Source organism: Astyanax mexicanus, chromosome 16 (genome assembly GCF_023375975.1).
Source record: "Astyanax mexicanus isolate ESR-SI-001 chromosome 16, AstMex3_surface, whole genome shotgun sequence".
Lineage (NCBI taxonomy): Eukaryota > Metazoa > Chordata > Actinopteri > Characiformes > Acestrorhamphidae > Astyanax > Astyanax mexicanus.
In genome coordinates this window covers 5924608-5949947 of record NC_064423.1, presented here as the reverse complement: position 1 = coordinate 5949947, position 25340 = coordinate 5924608, and the positions used below count along the sequence as shown (strand labels likewise).

At 38.0% G+C, this 25340-nt stretch overlaps 1 protein-coding gene across 5 annotated transcripts in view; it reads right to left on the bottom strand.

Annotated features, from left to right (window-relative positions):
- diaph3 (diaphanous-related formin 3) overlaps nucleotides 1-25340 on the bottom strand; it is a 557032-nt gene that overhangs the window by 194248 nt on the left and 337444 nt on the right. For all 5 annotated transcript variants that reach the window (XM_049465746.1, XM_049465747.1, XM_049465749.1 and 2 more), the window contains one exon: nucleotides 18039-18168. In XM_049465746.1, coding sequence (XP_049321703.1) covers nucleotides 18039-18168 — 130 coding nt within the window. The remainder of the gene's footprint in view (nucleotides 1-18038; nucleotides 18169-25340) is intronic.

Below are 25340 nucleotides of genomic sequence, written 5' to 3'. Positions count from 1 at the left end.
CATATCCAGCACAGACAGGCTTGAGACACAATTACACATTTATCAGTGTAAATATCCTATTTCAACAGGTCTGTAATGCCAATTTATTTAACTTCTCATTGTAATAAGTTTTAGGTAGCATTACATTGTAAATTAGACACAGTAATTCTTTATACGTTCCGTTTAATTCAATTTACATCACCAGACAAAATGGAATAATAGTTAAGTCCACTCAGTCCATAATTGGGACTGAAGTGTCCCAACACACACACACACACAGACACACACACTTACACTCTCACTCCATCCTCTCTAGCCTTAAAAAGAAAAGGCTTAACCGCTGTTATCAATTATATGGAAATTGGACTTCAAATTGTGCTCCTTTGTGTAAACTGTATTTGATGAGAGATGAGCAGAAGGTAGACACACAGACAAGACTGGCCTGGCTTTAAAGTAGACAATCCTTTATAATACTGAGAGCATTTACACACACTTCATAACCTGATTACTGATGACCATTAGCCGTTTGTCAGTAATACGTTCAATGCGTTTACATAAACCTGTGTAATCATATAATAACCAGACAATAACCAGATTTTTATTTTGCAATCAGCCAATAAAGTCATAGAATATGATGTGACAAATATAAAATAACACCTAAACTTCACGCCACATATTTTTAATACACAATAAGCCACAATGTGATCACACATCAGATAATTCAGATCATTTCATTTCAGCAGCGTTTCAGAACTGTTTGAAAGCCATCTCACGGTTGATAGGTTTAAAAACTGATCACTTGTATCTAGGTATGGAACAAAACTTAGTCACACGATGCATCGTGATGACAATAATTGACTATGTGCATCGTGAAAACATACGATTTAAACGATGTTCTGTTTATGAAATGTAATGTAGATGCATTGTTTGAACACCAGAGGTAGAAACCCCGCTAGTGCAGGCTAAAGAGCCAGTGGGCGTAAGCAAAGGAGGGTGGACTGAAGCCAATCACACAACTGTGCTGCTGAATGTGGGGGGTTTAGGGGGTCACCCTGGGCTGGGAGAGACGACAGATCCTCCACCCAGCCCTCACAAGCCAAAACAAACGGCAGATTTCCAATAAAGATGTGGACTGAAAAGTAAGATATGTAAATTAAAAATGCAATCACAATAAAGTAAAAAGCCACCGCAATACAAAAATGCTTCAGTAAAGATACACAGAATAATGAGTGGTACTTTCGAGAAATTAAACAGCAACAGCACAGGGAACATTAATACAATGTGTCTCCTTATTTTTTGTCGTTTAAAATTTGATCCAAACATTGTGAGAAAATAAAATCATGAATCCAAAATTGTGAATTGAACTGAATCATAAGCTGTTGGTCTAAAAGGTGGTTTGTTTTTACATGAGAAATTTCAGAATACACCGGTTAAGAGAGATATAATAACAAAGCTAAAATCAGTTAGAAGAATACTAGCTGTGGCAAGACCTTGTCTTTACAATTTGTACAATGAGAGGGTGTGGATCAATATATTGTGATATATATACAGGGGTTGGACAATGAAACTGAAACACCTGGTTTTAGACCACAATAATTTATTGTGGTGACGGACAGTTCTGGTGGAAACAGGAGAGTTGAGGTGTACATTGAATTCTGCCGTGATTTCATCAGCCATGGTTTTATGTTTTTTGGATACAATCCAGGTTAGCTTCCTCTTACAGCGTCCACAGTTAATCCTGTTGGATGTGGTTGATCCTTCTTGGTGGTATGCTGACATTACCCTGAATACCGTGGCTCTTCATGCATCACAAAGACTTGCTGTCTTGGTCACAGATGCTCCAGCAAGACGTGCACCAACAATTTGAACTCTGGTATGTCACCAATAATGTTGTGTGCATTGCCGTATTTTGAATAAAACTGTGCTCTTACCCTGCTAATTAAACACTCTGCTCTTACTGGTGCAATGTGCAAATGATGAAGAGTGGCCACCAGGCTGCTCCAATTTAGCCATGAATACTAAAATTCCACACTAAAATGAAAGGTGTTTCAGTTTCATTGTCCAACCCCTGTATATTTTTTTTCCCCCAATCAGAACAGTGGAATGTGAGATTAAAGTACATCACAGCTATATAGTGGGTGGGGTTTTAACACTAATAAAACACTAATAACTAAGCGCTTTTTTCACCGATGTAGAAATGGCATAGTTCTGGTTTGGGAATCTTTTTTCCAGGAATGTTCATTCGCAGCGGGAACTGAAGAATACTAGGTTCTTTACCACAAACGACAACAACTTCTTCTGTTCACCGCCGCTGTGCAGCACCCTCTGTTGATGACGTATAATGTGACGTTTTAATGGTTTCACTAAAACGGTGGAAACACGGGCTGATTTAATGAAAACCACCACCGTTCTTAAAAGCCCGAACAGAATGGAGTTCGACACCAATCTTTACATGTAAAATATCAAAAAAATATATTGCATGTTTAATATTTTATTAAAAATAATCAAATCATTTTTGCACCACTAATAATTTGAATTTTAATAATCAGAAAAGTGCAGTAATCCCATTATGAACATCTTTTTCAGTTCAAGTGAACACACTTATTAATGCCAGCACATGCACATGAAAACCTGTGTATAGTTTATTTGTGTGTGTGTGTGTGTGTGTGTGTGTGTTAGTTTGTGTGTGTGTGTGTTTTCCAAGGGAGGGAAAATAAAGGAAAATAAAACATGGTATAATTGTTTGTGCACACCTACCAGATGCCTACTGAGCCTTAACAAAAGCATGAGACAGCCTTGGCAAAACACTCACAGCATGGGCTGAGGTCTGCCAGTCCTTTTCTCTCACACACACACACACACACACTCTCACCACATACACACGCACAAAATCCCTAAATAAAGTTATGACAATTACTGCCGTCCAAATCATACTTTTGTGAGCTAAAAGCACAAACACTATTATTGGGTAAGTAGTGAGTAATTAATGAAAACATCCCTCCCGCTTATACACGCTGCTACCCCTACCCGTCTAACCCTCGCCGCCTCGGAGAGAACGACAGCAGCGAGATACGGAATAAAGGACGGAAATAACAGTAATAGAGTAACACAATCGGAGCGTGAGCGAGAGCGGCTTCTTTCAGAGCGCTGGGGATGTGCCGCCCGTAATGCCGTCTCGATTTGACGAGGGACGCGAGAGCCGGAGATATTAATGAAATGGGGAAGAGGGAGAGAACACAGATAGGCCATTACATTAGAGAGGAAGGAAGTGGCAGAAGGGGAAGAGAGGGAGAGAGAGTGAGAGAGGACAGAGTCTGGGACAAAGTTTGAGAGGGACTAAGAAGAGGCTGCACTGTTTGTGCCACTTTTAATCTGATTAAATCCGAACTGCATCTCAAATATTACTGGTGTGCACTGGTACTGGGGAGGGATGCAGTACCATTTCTCATAAAATGAGAGAAATATATATATATATATATATATATATATATATATATATATATATATATATATATATATATATATATATATATATATATATATATATATATATATACAGTGAGTCCAAGAAGTATTTGATCCCTTGCTGATTTTCTTTGTTTGCCCACTAATAAAGACACTATCCTTCTGCACTTTTAATGGTAGATATATTCTAACATGGAGAGACAGAATATCAAGACAAAAATCCAGAATATAATTTTAAAGAATATATTTTAATTAATTTGTATTTCAATGAGGAAAATAAGTATTTGATCCCGCTTGCCAAACACACTCAATACTTAGTGGCAAAGCCTTTGTTTGCAAGCACAGCGGTGAGACGTTTGTTGTAGTTAACCACAAGTTTAGCACACACACCAGGGGGAATTTTGGCCCACTCTTCTTTGCAGATCCTCTCTAAATCATGAAGGTTGGTGGGCTGTCGCTTGGCAACTCTGACCTTCAGCTCCCTCCATAGATTTTCGATCGGATTGAGGTCTGTCGACTGGCTGGGCCACTCCATGACCTTAATGTGATTTTTCTTGAGCCAATCCTTTGTTGCCTTTGCTGTATGTTTAGGGTCGTTATCATGTTGGAAGACCCAGCCACGGCCCATTTTCAGATCCCTGGCAGAGGGGAGGAGGAGGTCCCTCAGGATTGTGCGGTACATTGTGCGGCTCCATCCATCTTCCCAGTGATGCGGTGAAGTAGCCCTGTAGCCTTGGCAGAGAAACACCCCCAAAACATTATGCTTCCACCTCCATGCTTGACGGTGGGCACAGTGTTCTTGGGGTCATAGGCAGCATTTTTCTTCCTCCACACATGGCGGGTGGAGTTGAGGCCAAAAAGTTCAATTTTGGTCTCGTCTGACCACAAAACCTTCTCCCAATAACTTGGTTCATCTTTCAAATGATCATTGGCATACTTGAGGCGCGCCTCCACATGTGCTCTCTTCAGCAGGGGTACCTTTCGGGCACTGCAGGATGTGAATCCATTGTTGCGCAAAGTGTTGCCAATTGTTTCCTTGCAAACTGTGGTCCCAGCTGCCTTCAGGTCATTTGCTAACTCCTGCCGAGTGGTTGCAGGACGATTTCTGACCGTTCTCAGCATCATTGCCACCCCACGAGGCGAAATCTTCTTTGGAGCACCGGGCCGAGGTCTGTTGATTGTCATGTTATACTCTTTAAACTTTCTGATAATTGCACCAATAGTTGTTACTTTCACATCCAACACCTTACTAATCTTTTTGTAGCCCATTCCAGCTTTGTGAAGGTCAACAATTCTGACTCTGAGGTCCTGTGACAGCTCTTTGGTTTTACCCATGTTGGAGACTTGAAATCTGTGTGATCTGTCTGATTCTGTGGACAGGTGTTTTTCACACAAGTGATTAGTGAGAACAGGTGGCTTCAGGTCAGGTAACAAGTTGATTGGGAGTGTCTAACTGGTCAGTAAAAGCCAGAACTGCTAATGAATACTAAGGGATCAAATACTTATTTCACTCCATGAAATACAAATCAATTAATATATATTCCTTAGATTTATTTTCTGGATTTTCTTTTTAATATTCTGTCTCTCCATGTAAGAATACATCTACCATTAAAAGTATAGAATGATCATGTCTTTATTAGTGGGCCAACGAAGAAAATCAGCAAGGGATCAAATACTTCTTGGACTCACTGTATATATATAAATAATAATAATAAAAACAAACTTTTACTGTACTTCATCTTTCACTTAGACAAATCAGATATACAAGTAGATTGAACTGAAAGCTGCACTGAGCTTTCAATAAATATATTTTTAAATAAATAAGGTTTTAAACATCTATAAAAATCTGCCAACTGATGAGAACAGGTAGGGAATTACAGCAGCTGGATCACACTTTTTGTACACTGTTTGAGGCATGTATGCAAGGAAGACAGACACAGAGGAAACACACTCATTTAAAGGAGAGCCTTGCAAAAACAGAATGGAAATAATTGCATGAATATAAGTGCAACCAGTGGTATTCAGAGAATGTGTTACTGAGAATTACTTGATGCAGCCAGGCATCAAGTGGTCCAGTGGTCTAAAGTGCTACCACATGTCCTCCAACCTGATAAAGAACTCAAGACGTACTGCTTACACCGAGACAGCAATGGTCAATGAGACTAAAGGCCCAATCTCATTTCAATACATAAAACTTTTTCAGATTCTTCATAACAAACATAAAAAGATTGCTAGTAGTTTGCCTCAGTAGCTAGCTAGCTAGCTTACTTTCATGTACCAATTTAAAAAATGGTGCAACAGACGGCAGGTGCTGCAGTATTTAAAACAGAACGGAAAAATAAAATGAAATAAAAGCTAATAAAAGCTAATCAAAGCTAATCAAAGCTAATTTCAGCTTCCCATCACAGAGGAATTAAGAAATGAACAATAATAAATAATTTCAGCACCATCCACCCCCCATTCTGAAGACAAACAATAAAATAAACCCTAAAGTGAACTACTTAACCAACAGCAGCTATAGGTTACTGAACTTTAGCGCTCCTGATGACGTATTGGCTGCTTGAAGGGTCGTCCCAATTCTTAAGGGGAGGATTTCAACCCTTCCCCTTCTAAATCTGCCATAGGGTGGAATACGATTGGGCCAAACAATGGAACATTTGGAAAAGTTTAATTCTGATAGAAAGAAAGAAACAGGGCAGGTTTACCTGTTTAGCAAACATATTTATTTGTCTTCCTTCACTCTGCTAAAATTTCACACACAAACTAAGCCAAACTTATGATAACATCTCCTCAAAAAGCGATATGATTGGAAACAACCAGTCCTTGTGCTTGCACGTTTTAACACAGTTAGTCAGTCACTCAAGTTAGTAAGTAGAAATGAAGAGGAAAAAAAATAATAATAAATAAAAAATGCAGTGTATGAGCCCAGCGAAAAACTACAATTCCCTAGGGTTCAGTGGGTCCTTTCAAAGCGTATGCTCTGTGTATTAATATAATGGCAAGGGGCACAGCCATGATTAATTACCATTAAATACTGCACCCAGAGACAGCGCTAAATGAGCTGGGCCCTAATTAAAAAAGAGGCACTGTGCTACTAATCAACATGGCCTTTCTACTCCACTCAGCATGCAATTCCACACAGACCACGGCGTCCACAGTGGGCCGGCGCTGAGGCTTACAGTGGACGGAAAGAAGCAGGAATGTGTTCTGATTGGTTTCCACTGACCTTCAATAATCAGTACATCTTCTGATTACTTGTACCTCACTTTACTACTCTCTCTCCCTCTCTCTCTTTCTCTCTCCGTTGAAGCATGTCATAATGTGGTGAGACAGAGAGACATTTTAGTTGCGTGTCGTCTTTCCGCTCCCGGTATTGCCGAGAGCGATATGACCTCACGCAGATCTCCCGTCAATCCGGCTCTCCCACGTCCGCCAACTCTCCACTCTCACACACTCAAACTGTTTCTGTCGGCTTAGATTAGCAATGCAGCCTTCTCATCCAATCACGATCAGCTCATAACGAGCAAATCAACACAATCACACGTCTCATGTGCGTGTAGTGTGTACAGGTTTGGCTGACGCAGTACAGTATAGCTGCATTATTATTATTATTATCATCTCCCATGGATCTGAAGATACCTTCAGGACGTGCAACAGCATTGTAAATCAATTATGAGAAATGCTTGAGAACTGGTATTTCTGCTATTTATACTACTGCTTTACGTCACCACTAAAGGACATGTTTTACACCAACATTTTTGGACAAGCTAAGATATGCTAAGAGCATCTAAATAAAATGAATATCACTGAAATTAGAATTCAGTTTAAAATTTTAAACTCCCTCTGCTGATCACCTTTATGGAAATGCGGATTTCATTTTCCAGCATGACTTTGCGCAGGTTTATTGTGTACAGGGCACTGTCCTGCCCGCTTCACCAAAGCGACAGAGTGCACTTACTTAGCAGTAAGCCCAATAACAGAGATGTGATTCAGTATTGCAGTCAGAAAATCAACTATTTTATTTTAAGGTAGTATTGCTGCTTTAAAATTTAGTTTTTATTACTTAGAGCAGAATTTATATATTATGTATTCATTTTTTTTATTACAAGTGTAACTGGATCATGGTTAATGTTCATCATACTTAAAGTATACAGTAAAAAAGCCAATTATACCCAGGCCACTGTTGGGCCCTTGACCGAGGTTATGAACCATCATTGATCCAGGCAAGTGTACCATATTTTTCAAACTAAAAATCCTTTTAAATTTTCACAAAATTCGACAGTGTGCCTTATAATTCGCTGCTCCTTATGTATGAATTCTACCAGTCAGGTATTAAGGAGCAGTAATGCCACTCCACTGAAGTGCAGCGTTAAACAGGAGTTTCAGTGAAGTTTCTCCAGCACTAAGGCTGGGTGCAGCAGCATTAGCATTGCCTGCTAACTGCAGCGCTAGCACTTTCGCCGTTCAGAGGTGAGTATATCAGAATGTATTCTGCGTGTTTACTGTGTTAAAACAAGCAACAAGCTACATGGGATGAACCGCTAGCTGATAGCACACTGGGTTACTGGAACACTCATTTACTAGCGCTAACTGCCGGGGCTAGCACTCACTTTTTGGACAAAATACTGGAATTCTAAGCTTAAACTATAAACTGTGAATAAGCGGAAGAGCTTTACTCTCCCAAATAAACAGTTTTCAGGAGAGAAATATGTGTAGATTAACATGAAGCACTCGTTTGACTTTGAAGTATATATATATATATATATATATATATATATATATATATATATATATATATATATATATATATTTTTTTTTTTTAGGAATTACACTTTTGTTTACTTAGGCTTTTCCCCCAGCTTCCCCATTAGAAGGGAAACATGGTGACACCCTTGCTCACTGCAATGTAGGCATCCTTACTAGTGTCACTTAATGCAACTTATAATCTGATGTGCTTTATGTATGAAAATAGACCAGAAAATAGACAGACAATCATTGATAGTGCACCTTATAGTCCGAAAAATACAGTACTCACTGTGTGTGTTCGTTACTAATGTGTGTGTGTGTGTGTGTGTGTGTGTGTGTGTGTGTGTTGTTTTGTCTTTAATATGTGTTTTCTTCATATCATAATGACAATCAACAATCTGTATACTGTGCAGCCATACTCTGCAGACTAATTACTGAAACATACATCAACTGCAACGCATCAGGATTAGTAAAGACTTCTATCCTTTCACAGGCACTTCGTAATGAGGACGTAATCGTGGCTGTTACAGGACTGTTACTCATTTATAAAACTGCAGAGCTGCTGTACAGACAATGAGAATATAAACATCATTAAGACCTGGAATATGAGTGAAAATGAAAAAGCAGTAACAATAGAGAGGAGAGGAGCACACAGCAAAGGTGTGGAATAAAAGCTAAAGAACACAGAAATATGAGTGATGAGACAGGAAAGAAAAAAGAACAAATGCTAAAGAAAGTTAAAAAGAGAGGGAGAGAGAGGGAAAGACATGCTCAGTTGGGTTCCTAGTCAATATGACATGTTATAGAGCATAAACTGTTGATAAATTTACTGTAATCTGTCTCCCACACAGGGCTGAGGAGCTGCTCAGTGCAGTCATGAAGGAGGACCAGCTAACGTTGCTCCAGCTCCAGCTAGTGCAGGGAAACATCACACTACAGAATGCATCACCATATGTACACAGCAGAACTCAGAGCTGCTCACCCGTCACTTTAAATTACTTTTTTATTGTTGTAAAACAGAGACGTGACCTGTAGCGGCAGCACGACTCCTCCTTCAATAACCTGCGTAGCATTTAATGCTGGATTGTAAGCTTGAAGCATCATGTAAGACTTGGTGTATCTTGCTCCTTGGTTCCCACTACAGTCGGGAAGAGCATTTTGAGCCAAGAACACGCTGTACACGTGCATTTCTGGACAAGCTGAGAGATACTGAAGCTGTATATAAACATAAATAAAGTAGTAGAGTATTTTTAAAAGATTTACATAAATATGCCTCAAGTTACTGAGTATTGCGAAGACCATATGAGTACTATATCCAGCGCTTCAATAGAGTTATATAGTGCAGTTAGCAGCAAGTTAAATCCTGCAAGTTAGAGGGGTTAAATCCTGAAATAGGAAGGATCTAGATACTACTCTCACTGATATTTTAAGTTAGCAATGTTACATAATAATATTTTTTAGAGACAACAACTATTAGTAGTACAACAGAGCAGCAACACACGTGAATATGTGTAAAAACACGTCATGTTATCCATAAAAAAGGGAGAAAAATTTATAGTTTACACATAGGTTTTCTCTACAGGAGCTACTGAGCTAACACTACTAACAGTAGTACTAATAGTAGCACAAAAAGTAGTACCAATAGTAGTACTGAAAGTAATAAACTAATAGTAGTACTAATTGTTTAAATGTAAAATGGCTATTACGCAATATCTGATGTAAAGATGAAACTTATTAAATACTAATGCAATCACAGATAAGAGTAGAAATGCAGATACACATACATTAATGTGAGTAAAACAAGTAGGGAAGTGCCATATTATAACAGCCAAAATAATATCTGCAAAGGTTTTAATTCATTATCGCAAAAAATACTCAGAAATGCTGTTATTTTTGAGCCATATGGGCCATCAGTGTACAACTTTATTACTGTTTGTTTGAAGAAGAAAAATTCACACTGTTCTCATTTCAGTTTAAACATCCATTTGTATACTTTATTTTACCTCAGCCCTGTATATATTGAGTGCAATATTAGTATGATGACATGTTGGATCACTGACATATGTTTTTTTATATATATATATTTTTTTTTTCCTGTTAGTCTGTCTTATGTTAGTGTTACTGGCTCTATATTCGAAAAGCGAGAGTATATACCAAAAATACTCACAACATTAAAACTAGTGGCAAAGTCATTGCAGACTGAAGAAGTTTATGACCGCAATTAATGAGAAATAAATCACAGATTTCTTATTAAAAAAAAAAAAATAATAAAAACTTATTTTTTCGATTAGTTGATTAGTCTAAAGGCTACTTTATCAACAATTCAAATATGAATTAAAAGTACCTAAAAATAGTGTCTCTTGAGCAATAAATAATGCTGTTGGTTCATCGTAGTTTAGTCTATCGATAAATCACTAAGCTAACTTGTATATCAAAGTATGTGGTAAAAATCTCAATGAGGGGTGTGCCAATCATATCATATTTTATAATGATTCGGTATATCTACAGGATTCGAAAAGCCACTGCAGTGACTCAAACTGCCAAAGAAACAACTTTTCAGGCCGTAGACTAAAAGCAAAAGATTCTGATTGGACACAGACCATCGTAAGCAGAAAATGAGCCTTTTATGAGCAGAAACAATTCTCAGAGTGTGCGTATCAGACGGCTCTATCTGTGGATTTATAGCAGAGCAGTGGAACGAATAGATGATCGATAAATGCTCTTCAGTGCAAGAAAGCCGTGCCCGAGGACTTCTGAGGAACAAATCAGTTTTACTGGCCTCATATTCCATACAGAAGTGTAAAGAGCAGAGCGTACACTGAAAATACTCACCGCACCGGAGTTTAGGACTGATAAGTAATAAATCAATAATATCACTGATTTTTAATTGAAAAAATAACTTTATTTTTTCGATTACTGTATTTTTTGGATTAAAATGCACATTAAGAGACAACAGACATAAGTAAGGATGCTACATCGATGTGAGCAAGGGTGTCGCCATGTTTCCCTTCTAATGGGGAAGTTGGGGAAAGCGCATAAGTAAACAAAATTGCAATTCTTAAAAAAAACATTTTCTTCCAAAGTAAAAAAATAGTGCTGGATGTTACTCTACACAAATTTCGTTTGTTTGGGTGAGTAAAGTGCTTCCGTTTATTTACTGTAAGCTTAGAATTCCAGTGTTTGGTTTAAGGCTGAGATTCTAGTAAAGTTTCTCCAGCACTAAGGCTGGGTGCAGCATTAGCACTATTGTAATGTAAATGCCGCAGATAGCGCTACACTGAGGAACCCTATTAGCTAGCAGTTTATCCCACATGCTTCTGTTTTTTCTTTTTTTACAATAAGCTTAGATTATCACATTTTTACTAAGGCTGGGTGCGCAGCATTAGCGGCTGACCAAAAGCGCCACACTGAGAAACCTTGAGTGTTCTGGTAAGCCAGGGCGATATTAGCTAGCCATTTGATTCAACATAGCTTCTTTTAACACAATAAACACACAGACTACAGTCCAATATACTGTGTATATAAGTGCTGGGGCTTAGCGTGGTTAGCGGCTAATGCTAATACTGCTCCAGCAGTGCTAGCGGGAGTTAGCAGCAGGCTACAGGCCGATAATACTCACATCTGAACGGCGACAAAAGAGCTAGAATTTTAAGTGCGCCTTAAAGAGCAAGAAATACAGTACATACTTATTTCAGATAATCAATTTTAAGACCTTTTGAGACTTTTAAAGGATCTGCAGATAATTTTTTACACTTAGCACAGTTTGAGAGCCACTAAGTTAGATGGAGGGAGAATACGGAAATTTCATTTTACCAGATTCCTGAACAGCCACATTAGCCAGTGAAATTCAGCCCCATCTACATACAAAGCAATCTCCCGGCAGCACGAGATAGATGTACTGCTCGTTTGCTTTCTGGTCAATAAAGGGGTATCAGAGATCTGTGTGTGTGTGTGTGTGTGTGTGTGTGTGTTTGAGCTGCATGGTGTCTCCTGCAGCTGCAATAGACACAACAATCTCTCACTCAAACATGATGAATATTTCAGCCTCACCGCATGCAATATCTGCAGCCAACGCAGCGCAGTGTGAGCTCACAGTATGGCTTAAGGTAATGAACACAGCACATACATCAATGCTGAGAAACACAGTTCGTGTGTGTGTGTGTGTGTGTGTGTGTGTGAGTGTGTGTGTTGGCGGGGTTGTGGTGGTGGAGAAAGGTTAATCGAAGTGGAATCCACAATCACAGCTAAATAGGGGTGCCTTCTTATTGAAGCAGCAAGAAAAAGTTTTGAAGGCACCTGTTCATCCAACATTTCTGCAATAACAGAGCCCACTGAGCTCCCCAGGGGTTTTCTTTGCACTTAAAAATCTTTAATTTTCCCAAAAATCGACAGTGATCCTTAAGAATGAATTCTACCAGTCAGGTATTAAGGAGCAGTAAAGCCACTCCACAGAATTACAGTGTTATAAGGATGAGTTTTCAGTGAAGTTTCTCCAGCACTAGGGCTGGAGCAGCATTAAAAATAGCTGCTAACCGCAGAACTAGCTCTTTCGCTGTTCAGAGGTGAGTATATGGGACTGTAGTCTGTGTGTTTACTGTGTTAAAACAAGCTACATAAGAAAAAAATTGCTAGCTAATAAGTGCTTACAGGGTTACCGGAACTCTCAGGGTTTCTCAGTGTAGCGCTATCAGATGGCATTTACTAGCGCTAAGCCCTGCTAACCATGGCTACCGCTGCTGCTAACTGAGCTGTTAAAAAAATATTGGAAATCTAAGCTTACTCTTAATAAAAGGAAGCTTACTCACCCAAAAAAAGCAGTTTTCAGGAGAGAAATCTGTGTAGAATACTGTGCAAGACCCTTGTTCCCTACTATTGTTGCTTAAAATGCGTGTGGTGCGCATTATAGGCCGTAAAATACAGGGCAACACAAAATGGTGTCTATTTTGAGTTTTGATGAACAAGTTAGTTACAGTATTACTTTTATTGCAACCTGGGTGGAAGTTCTACTAATATCAAATAAATTAATAACATCAGACTCTTTCACAAAAGACAAAAGACCCTGAGGCAAATCAAGCCCATCATTCAGTTCAACAGACTACATTGGTTATTGTGTTGTTTGCTTAGATTTAAAAGGGTTTAATAATTTTTTATTTGAACTATAGATTGTTGTGTGGTGTGTAAAGGTGGTCCACAAGCTGCACAAGTTGGGAAACACCTCTTTAAGAACTTTGTTTCCTTTCTATCAAATGTTTTATTTCTAATCATTCATCTTGAAATAGCCAATTTCACCAATCAGGGATGTTACTAAGCTCAGGGAAGAGCTATTAGAAAGCATAGTATTGTTTGTAGGGAGAGGGTTTATGTTATTAGAGGAGGGGTTGTGGGTATTTATATTTGTTTTTTAAGATAAATGGGATATAGCTGTGCTGGTTCCACTAGTGGATCATTGGTGTTGGGTAGAAGGTGGATAAGAGTCCACTGGGAAATCTAAGTTAAGATTTCCCACTAGATCTATGGCTTACCATAGTTACTTTACTACCAATTACAATACAATATTTATTTAGTACAAAAAAAAAAAAAATAAGTGAACAATCAGAGAAAAGAGGGATTGCACTGGGAGCAGTGAAAGGTATACAGTCCATATGCATCCACAAATAAAATACTAGATTTGTCCATGTTCTCCAAAGTTTACAGCCACACTGGAGGGTTTTCGAGCATGAACCGCCCGTTTAAGATCATTTACAGCATCTCAAGCGGACTTGACCACTAGGCCACTCCTAAACCTTTATTTTGTTTTTGTGGACTTGTTTGTGTGTTTTGGGTCGTTGTCCTGCTGCAGAACCCAAGTAAACCTGAGCTTGAGGTTCCATTAATTACAACAAGTTATCCAGCAGCTCCAGACCATCACAACACCACCACCATGTTTTACTATGCTCAATATGATGTTCTTTTTCTAAAATTAAGTGTTAGTTTTATGCCAGATGTAACGGGACACACACTTTCCAAAAATGTCCAATTTCCAATCTTGTTTTAGATCTTCCAATCTTTGTTTTTTTTTTCCCCCTTTATAATAAATAAAATAGTCATTTAAAAACATATTTGCATTCACTTTGTCTGTTTTTATTTTTTGCTTGTTTGATAATCTGAAAAATGTTAGTATGACAAAAAAAGTCTGTAAAGAGGGAAATATTTTTTCACAGTAATGGATCTAATAAAAACGATAAAAGCTACACAACCATCTCTATAAATCACAGATTTTAATTTTATGCAAACTTAACTTTTACACAAACTTAACTTTAACACAAACTTACTGATATTTCATTGCCCTTAATATAATGCTAAAGTACTTGTACAGAAATGAATAATCAATTAAATACATAAATAAATAAAAAAAGGTCATGCATTTTGAAATGAAACTACCATTCTTAAGCTTGAGGACAAGACTCTTCATTAGGATTCTCAACTTAAATCTAAGCAAATTCTTTTATTATAAAGAGCGTAGTGTATATTATATGCTATGATGAACAGATGATAAGAAAAGAGAGGTCCAGAAGGAGGAGAAGAAGTCAGTAAGCTGGCGAGTCAGCATGCTTAAATAACAGAGCATGTGTTCACACGGCGCGAGTGTTGAGTAGATGAGAGCAGATGGTGACAGACATTAACAAACAAACCACACATATGATCTCTCAGTACGGGGGTCTGTGATCTTACCCTGCAAGCATGTCACACACCATGTGTCTCAGAGCCTCAGTGTTATTCTGAGCCATTATATTCAAATCAGTGCGGTACAGTTCTGAAGGGAAACAGATTGAGATAAGGGATAGGCATGTGTACCCTAATGCAGTATTTATTTAGTCATGTGAGCAAGGATCAAGTTGTTTTCGACACACACAAAGAAAAAAAACAATATATAAACTGTATATATGATTTCTTTTCAGGCAGCATGACACACCCACACATACAGTGCCTATAGAAAATAATCATACCCTATCACAATCTCACATTATTTCCCTGAAAATGAAAATAAATTCCAATGTTTTTTGGACTAGAAGGTGCACCGGATTATAAGGTGTATTTTAAGCGACACTAGTAAGGAACAGGGGTGTCGCCATGTTTTCCTTCTAATTCTGTAGGTCTCGCCTCTGGTGGCAAAACCTGTAAAGCTAAGCAAAACTGTAATTCTGTATTTAAACATAAATAAACATAAGTCAAACGAGTGCTGGATGTTAATCTACACAGATTTCTCTCCTGATATCTGTTTATTTCATTTATTTACAGTAAGCTTAGATTTGCAGATCTCACATAGGGCTTGGTGCAGCAGCATTAGCATTAGCAGCTAAACGCGACATCACTGCAGTGAGGAACCCTGAGTGTTCCAGTAAACCAGGGTGATATTAGCTAGCAGTTCGTCCCAGGAAGCTTATTTTAACATGGTAAAAGCACAGACTACAGTTCGATATACTTACCTTTGAACGGCAAAAGAGCTAGCACTTAATGTGGTTAGCAGCTAAAGCTAATACTGCTGGAGATCTAAACTGAAACTGTATAACGCTGTACTTCAGTGGAGTAGCTTTACTGCTCCTTAATACCTGGCTGGTAGAATAATGCACACTGTCATTTTTTACAAAAATATAAGGATTTAATACTAAATTAGAAGAAACACATGGGGACACCCCTGTTCCTTACTAGTGTTGTATAATGTGTGAAAGTGTATGTATGTATAATGTATGAAAGGCCTAATGTATGAAAATAGACAAAAACAATTAGATTATCATTGATAGTGTGCCTTCTAGTGCGAATAATACGGTATATGGATGGACTTGAGGAGAACAGCGCATTGCCGGTCACTACAAAATTTAAATTGAACAATTCCACAAGGAAGAATGGGCAATTTTTTACCCAATCTAGATGTGCGAAGCTGGTAGGGACTTATCAAAACAGAGCCATGGCTGTATTTGTTAGCTGGTGTGCTATTACTGCAGTAGTGACATTGGAAAAGGCCAGTAGCTGGTGTGCTAGCAAGGCAAATACCACCACAGCGATGTCTGATAAAGCCGGCAGATGATGTGCTACAGGGTTCTTGCACCATTTTAAAAGTTAAATTTAATGATTTTTAAGACCTTTTTTAGACCACAAATATATATAATATATAATTTAACCCAAAAATGGAGTCATAATTTCTTTGGTAGAAAATAATTAGTTGTATTGGAAATCAAAACTTGCCGCTAGCATTACTATGTTACCTTAAAAAACATTTTTTAGACGGTACATTTAATTCCACTGGGAAAGCACAAGATAACGTTAGCAATGAGCTTGCTAACGCTAATGTTAGCTAGCTTGCCGCTATATTTAAGACAATTTAATATCTCACTTACCTGGATTTTAATTTAAGACATTAATACTTTTTAAGGACCTGCAGGAACCATGTGCTATAACTTTAGTAGCGATGTTAAACGAAGCCGGTACTTGGCTTATCAGTTTTTTTAAGTGATGGCAAGCCAACTACCGGCTTGCCAACAATGCTAATGCTACAGACTTTGACAGACACATTAATGCCATTGCATGTCTTTGGACCACATCTCTTTGCAATAATCTATCAAACAGGGACACAGAACGTCAGCTACCCTAAGATTACAGCTCCTTTCAGCAGCACATTTACTCGTTAGCTCTGTGGTAAGATGTGGTCTTCAGGCTGTCAGGAGAAAATGATTCGGTAAGAGAAAATGTTTCTTCTAGGCAGACAAAAGCCAGTCGATGCATTTAAACAAAGGGTATCAGTAAATAGGTCAGTGAGCAAAATCCAAAATTCTCTTTTAGGGTGGATCACAAACCTGGAATGGGATTTGAATCCTTTGCTGTAAGGAGGTAAACTGTATCTAAACTGTATTCCATTTAAATACAATCAGCTCTTTTGTAAACCCTGCATAAGGCACGTTGTAATGCTCATTGCTACCTTAAACCCCATTAACAGTCTATTTTCATGCCTTGCACCCACCCTATTAAAATAGCGTCAGAGTTAAAGAATAAATCTACACTGATGGGTGTGGTGTTCTGAAAGTGAGGTGTGTTCAGGTAAATATCTGGTGTGTTTCTATCTTGGTGGCGGGAAATAAAGGAGCTTCACTGACTGATTAAAACCCTGACAACAGTCAACAGTCAGTCAGCCAATGCTATCTTAGCCATGCAGGAGCGCAGTGCGCCATGCAAATCCAGTTTTTAACTCAAAAATAAACAAAATAAAGAATAAAATAACTTTGCTGTTCCCTTAAATGAGCTGCTCAGCATCTGTCTCTGCTGAGACGCACAAAAGCTCCACGCTGTTAAGATACGAACGTGCCAAAGTCAGAGCTTACCTGCATTCTCTTAAATGGAATGACAACTGGCACTTTGATGGGTTTATTTCACATTATGCCAAAAATTAACCACATCCATGATTAATTAGGAGAATTTTTTTTGCACTCTCACAAAATCTAAGATACACGGCACGCCCTAAATTTAACTGTGCGATGCATAATTGACCGATATGCTATAGATCACTACAATAGGGCCCATTGAATGAATGGTACAAGAAATAAATTTTTGCTACTACATTAGACTTAAATGCTATATTTCACCCACCTGCTATATGTCCTGCCTGTCTATCCATCTATCCATCCGTCGGTCTGTCTATTAGTCTTTTTGTTTAAAACTACCAATCTGTCTCTCTCTCTATCTGTTTGTATTTTCATCTATTAGATTGTCTGCTGGTAGAAAACTTTGTGTTGTTTTTAACAACATAAAATAATTTCACATCAGGACATTCAAATTCTACTGACCAATTAACAGATAACACATTCCCCTTCTCCTACCTCGACTGGCTCTGTCCACATGCTGTAGGTCGTCCACAAATCTGAGAACATCAGGATATTTCTCCTCACACATCTCAGCCAGGAAGTGGAGCAGTGTGGTCTTCTGATCTGCCGACTTGGTGTCCTTCAGCTGAGGGAAAGAGAAGAGACAGAAAACAAATTTCAAAGCCCGCTCAAAACTTTTAAAACTGAGACGCTCATGGATCATTTAACTTGTTCAATGTCAGAACAGAAGCTGATATGCGGCGTGACTGAGATTCAAAGTGGCTGCCTCGTGTCCCGTGGGCTGAAAGCCACCTTTGAAACCATCTTCAAAACTCTACAGTGAATATTTATTAATTGCTGACTTCCTTCACCAAAGGCCCGTGAAGCCAAAGCTCTGCACAGTCCTGATATTAAGAGTAACTCAATAAGATGGCAAAAGAACTTATGTACGATCAAAACACCTGAGATCAGATTCCTACATCTCTGCAGTAACAGAGCAATGCAAAGCAAACTTATCATTACAATATACAAGAATTATTATTATTCATGGAGAAGCAGAATAAGAATAGTGTAAAGTGTATTTCTTTTCAAATGCAATACTTAAAAAACAGCACAGAGTGTCCAAAAAAAAAAATAAAAACACTGCGTATTGTGTATATGGTTCCAGTGCTTAACATAAACTGAACAGAATCAATGATTAGAATTGTGTTGATCTAAATTGTTATCTGATTGTGAAAACCTTTCAAGTCAAAACGGTTGCAAAGCTTGGATGATGCATCAAGATGTGCTTATAAATATGTTAGCTAATTCAGTTAAGAAGATGCAAAAGCATCAAAACTTCCAGAATTGTATGAAATGTCACGGTGTGGCTAAATTTTAACTTGGATTTTAAATTAAACAAGTGATACAAGAAGAGAGCTTTTAATGTGAAAAGTAAAGTAAACAATACTGTAATAAATCTAAACCGATTTCTCTCCTGAAAACTGTTTATTTGGGTGAGTAAAGCGCTTCTGTTTATTTACAATAAGCTTAGATTTCCAGATTTTCACTAAGGCTGGGTGTAGCAGCATTAGCAGCCAGGGGCAAACAGCTAGTGCTAGTAAATGGCGCACAGAAGCGCTACACTGAGAAACCCTAAGTGTGTTCCTGTAAGCCAGGGTGATATTAGCTAGGAGTTTGATCCCCTTAGCTTGTTTTAACATGGTAAACACTCAGACTTGAGTCCGATATACTTGCCACTGAACAGCAAAAAAAAAACTAGCAGCTAATGCTAATATTGCTCCAAAAGTGCTGGCTGGGGGTTAGCAGCCGGCTACAGACAGATATACTCTAAATGATGAAAGAACTAGAGCTAGCACCTAGCGGCTAATCCGAACACTGCTTCAGCCCTGGTCCTGCAGAACTAAACTGAAACTCCTGAATAACTCTGTACTTCAGCGGAGAGGCTTTACTGCTCCTTAATACCTGACTGGTAGAATTAATACATAAGGAGCACCAGATTAAAAAGGCACACTAACGCTTTTTGGATAAATTAAAGGAAGAGAGAGTTAGGACAGAAGAAAGAAAGGTGGATAAAACTAGCTATTGTTAAGTTTGCAAACAAACAAACAAATGCTAAGCTACCTCTGCTAACACTACTATTCTAGTCCTGTACAGCTCGGCTCTTTTAGCAGGGCAACACCCGTTTGTGAAGAGGTAGTAAACTGAGTAAAGTGATACTGAGTGTGATAACATGTTCATGATATGTTTTAGTATCCACACACTTTAATACTGGCCTATTGTTCCGGTGAATCCATTTCTATGTGTATATGACATGATACTTATTTAAGTACATTAGTGATGCTATTAGAAAGCCGGTTGATGCCTATTCAACTGGTGCGGAACGACTTTGATGTATAGGTTTGTATAAAGCAGTGATCAAAACACTTCGTTAATATAGAAACATCCTGAAGGACAAACGACTCAGCTGGAACTAGTTTCCCTCTCCTAATCACTCCCTCCTCCCCCTATTCTCCCCTCTGTACTCCAAACAGAGTAAATATTTATGAGGGAGAGAGAGAGAGTCAGAAAATGAAAAAAGAGAGAGACAGAAAGACAGCTAGAGAAAGAAAGAGAGAGAGAGAGAGAGAGAGAGAGAGAGAGAGAGAGAGAGAGAAGGAGAGAAAGAGAGGAAGGGAAATAGAGTCTTGAAAGAAGCCATCGGCAGCAGCAGCCTCCTTTTTTGCCTGACAAGTTAATTTGATAGCACGCTCTGAAATTGCGGCCAGATTGGAAAGGCAAGATGTTTTCATTGTCAATTATGATTACCATTCTGCAATTCGGATACAGGCCTTTGTAAAGGCCGAGGCGGGAGGAGGAAAACAGAATCCAAAGAGCATTTGATTAGGAGCGATAGCTCAAACGTTATTAAGCTCAGCGGGGTTGTGTGCTCTTCTGATTCTGACACATCGATCACCTGGTGAGATTCCTCGTATCGGCGAAGCCATCAGCGAAAGAGATCCAGGGGGAAGGAGGGAGGGAGGGGAGAGCGACAGAGGAGTGAGAGAAAGAGAACAGAAAGAGAAAAGAGAGCGGAGATAGACAGAAAGAGAAAAAAAAGAGAATGAGAGAGAAGAAAGGGACGGAAAATAAATGAAAATTAACTTTATTTCGTTCCTTTCCAGATTGCTTTCTCTTTGAGTGGGTGTGCTCTGAGGGTGGCTTTTGTACTCGCACAAACACATTGGGCGCTGTGTTTTCTGTCGGGAAGGAAAATTCGAAGCAGAACCGTGGGACGACGCTAATTCAGGCTCTTTGTTGCTCTAACACAGCGGCCAGTGGGAGAGGCTGGGTGCAGGCCATGTGTTAACTCGGGAAAAAGATCCCCAAAACACAGAGCGCGCAAACACAAAACCAGAAAAAAACAAATCACTGCGTTTCAATCCAGCCAGCAGCATTTCACTGCCTGAACAACACAAAAAGGCCAAGCCATTGTAACAAGCTGTTCACAGAGTCTGTGTTTATCAGCTGTGTGTGGAAGGCTTTACACGGCCTCGCTCGCCTCTTCCCCAGCACACAACGTGTCCCGTGGGCTGGAAGCCACCTTTCAAACCTTCTCCACAACTCCAACATGAATATTCACTAATTGCAGAATTCATTCAACAAGTGCCTGTCATGCCAATGCTCTGTACAGTCCTGATATTAAGAATAACTTAGAAGAATAAGAACACAGTAAGATGACTTAAGAAAGTATTAGAAAAAGTTATCACTTCTACTCAGTGATAAAACTCCTGAATCCGGACTGCATTTAAAAAAAAAAAAAAAAAAAAAAAAAAAAAAAACAGGAGGACCAGTGAGTTTTTTTTTTTTTTTTTTAGGTTTTCTCAGTCACGACATCGCAGCGTTCAGTAGCTCCTCTATTTCCACTCGCTGTTGTGTTTTTAATGTGGATCTCCATTTAAACGCACGACCAAAGTGTAATTACGGTGCGCGGCAGTGGACAAATAGCTATTTTATTAAACGCGATGAGACGAAATTCAGAGATGTGCGTCCGTACAGGACTAAAGTTACCAGAGGAGCACAGAGTTCAGAGAAAAATAGTAGATAATTCAGCCTGTATTTTTTTTTTAGAGGATGTCTGAGAAAACACGTACATGATCGTTCTGGACGGGAATAAAATCACAGAGGAGAAAAACCCATGAAAGAGAAAATTACCTCCTGAGAAAGGAATCCCGACGAATTCACAGTTAGTCACAGTTTTAACACCTAAACACTCAACAATCTGGACAATTAGTATCAGAAATATGGTTTGTTAAAACAGAACAACCAATAATCAACAGGGGGGAAGGTATAAATATTTCAAACACATACATTAATAAATTTAAAACTAATTTACATCATCTTTTATCAACATTAAATTCATTCTATCCACTTTTAAAAAGCACAGACTTCAATAGTTTGATGATGATACTTCATTTACCATATTTTTCGCCCTAAAAGGTGCACTTAAAATCCTTTAATTTTCTTAAAAATGGTCAGTTATCCTTTTAAACTGGTACTCCTTATGTATGAATTCTACCAGTCAGGTATTAAGGAGCAGTAAAGACACTCCACTGAAGTACAGATTTATACAAGAGTCTTAGTTACATTTCTCCAGCACTGAGACTGGAGCAGTATTAGCATTAGCCGCTAACAGCAGAGATCTGAATTATGGTTATGATCAGATTGGCTGAAACATGTTTGGAAAATAATTAAGCTTTGGAAATGTTAAAAAAAAAAAAAAAAAAAACAGAACTGTCTTTACTAAAGAGCTGGTTTACAAAATTTTAGCATAATTGTCTGGTCTTTTGCACTGGAAGCCTTAATAGTTTACAATTAAAGTATTTATCGAACTATAAGACGCACTTGAACTCCTTTAATTGTCCCAAAAATCTTCAGTGTGCTTTATAATCCGGTGCTCCTTATGTATGAATTTTACCAGTTCAGGATCAGTAAAGACACTCCACTGAAGTACAGAGTTATACAGGAGTTTCTGTGAAGTTTCTCCAGCACTGAGACTGGAGAATTATGGTTATGATCAGATTGGCTGAATCATGTTTGGAAAATACCTAAGCTCTGGAAATGTTAAAAAAGTCAGAACTGTCTTTACTAAAGAGCTGATTTACAAGATTTTAGCATAATTGTCTGGTCTTTTACACTGGAAGCCTTAATAGTTTACAATTCAAGTTACTTCAATAAAATAAATTACAAGACTTAGAATTATTATAATTTTTGATGATTTTTCATTTGCAGTATTTTTCTAACTATAAGACGCACATGAACTCCTTTAATTGTCCCAAAAATCTTCAGTGCGCCTTATATTCAGGTGCGCCTAGTGTATGAATTCGACCAGTCAGGTCTCGCTAATTGTGAGAAATTAGCAAATCCTTATTACCACAAGACCCAGTACAAGCAGATTGCAATACCAGTGGAAGTAGAATTATGGTTTGGTCAATCGGAATAACTAATAATAAAACTATAAAAACAGGAAAAAAAAAAAAAAACGAGAGAAAAAAAAGAAAAGAATAGCAAATCACCGAATTTCATTCCAGCCAGCAGCAAGTCTGAACAACTCAGAAAGGCCAGGCCACTGTAAGAAGTTGTTCATGGATTGTGTTTATCGGCTGTGGAGGACTTTACACGGCCTCGCACGCCTCTTCCTCTCGCACCACTCCGCAGGGTTCGTGCAGTTGGCCTTGACCTCGTGGGCCACAGACAACAAACAGCTTTCTGACTGAGGGCAAAAAACTCTTAACGCAGCACAGAAAACGTGTCAATGAGAGCTGAAGAATTCCTTCAGAGGAACATAAGAAACTTCCTTCACAGTGAAGCCACAAAGGACTGTGACTGGAAAGCTCTGATGATGCTGTTAAAGACTAAACATGCACAAGTCTGATCATTAGAAACAAGAAACTGCAGTGTGTGTTAAAAACACGGACACTGTTCAGATTCCTCAGCACACCACCCCTTATGAAAAAGGAATTATAATTAAGAGCATTAAAAGTACGTTCATATTAGGTAAAGAATACTAAAAGTACATCTTCTATTTAGTATATTTTGAGGAAATGCACATTAAATACACTTTCTCTGTATTTACATAAATTAAATGTTGTGTTGATAGAAAAGAGATGTGTTTAGTGTATTTTTTCTTCCCAGTAGCATTAAGATAAACACAATATGTGCATCAATATGCAATGTAGTACATTGACAATATACTTCAATTGTATTTAAAATTATCATTTATGAAAAAAACAAACAAACACACTTAAATCTACTTAAGTTTGCAGAAATTATACAAAAAGCGCAACCTAATGCTGATATGTTGTATTTACATATAGCTTAATTACAATTTAAATATACTTAATTTGCCATAAGCTGTTCTAAAATAGTACATTTAGTATGTATTTAGATGGATTTTAATTTTAAAAGTTTGTACTTTTCCATGTTAAGTATACTTAAAAAAAAAATAATAATAATACACCTAAATGCATTTTTCTTTTTTTTTCTCCCAGTAGCATTAAATTGTACACAATATGTGCATCAATACGCAAAGTATTACATATTATTATTATTATATTTTTTAAACCACAACCTAATGCTTTTATGCTGTATTTAAATCTAGGTTAATTACAACTGAAATATACTTGTCAGTTGTAATAAGTTGTTCCAAAATAGTGCACTTAATTAATGTATTTAAGTATGTATTCATTTTAATGCTAAAATGATGTACTTTTTCACGTTAAGTATACTTTTTTTTTGCAATCTTCTTTTAAAGAGGACAACATTCAACATGGTCAAAAAAGACACGGAAAGCCACAGTAAGTCACATATGAGTGAAATTTACATAGAAAATCAGAAAGTCTTTTGTTAAAAAAAAAAAAAGAAAAAAGAAAAAACAAAGGATAAGTTGGCTCTATAAAGGTGAACAATACTAGTAATATACTAGTCCTGTACAGCTTGTATCTTTATATTCATTGCAGTTTTGGCTCATTGTGTTACAACATTAAAACTAGCAAACAGCAAAAAGCATGGATAATGAATGGATGTAAGGACGGATGGATGGACGAATGGACGGACGGATGGATGGACGAATGGACGGACGGATGGATGGACGAATGGACGGACGGATGGATGGACGAATGGACGGACGGATGGATGGACGAATGGACGGACGGATGGATAAATAAAATAGCTCTTCTCTCAAACCCTTCACTAGAAGTCCATTGGGATTTCAGGACATTATATTTCAACATTACAACTAGTAAAAGCAAGATGGATGCATGAATGGAAGGATAAAGGATAGAGGAGCACTACTCTTAAAAAAAAAAAAAAAAACCCTTCACTTCACTGGAAGCTTAATGCACTTCTGGCTCATTGTGTTACATTACAACTAGCAAAGTGTACAAAGATGGATGAAAAATCGGATTCTGGGGCTCTAATCTCAAACCTTTCACTTAACTAGAAGTCCATTGGGGTTGTGGCTCTGTGTGTTATTAGTAACTAGCAAAAGCAGATGGATGTATAAAAGGATAGATGGAAAGGTAGAAGAGTAAGTGGGCGGGTGGAAGAATAAAATAAAGGGTGTAAGGATGAATACATGTCAATACTTCTAAACCCTCCACTTTTTTAGAAAATCGATTGACCGATTTTGATACTAAGAGTTTTTGATCATTCTAGAGAAAACTCCACATTAGATTTGTTGATTTGAATCTAAAGTGGTCCAATCAAACACGACAGAAAGTGAGCAGACGGCCTTGACCTTTTTCTTAAACAGTTTTCTGTCTAAGGGCAACAAGAACG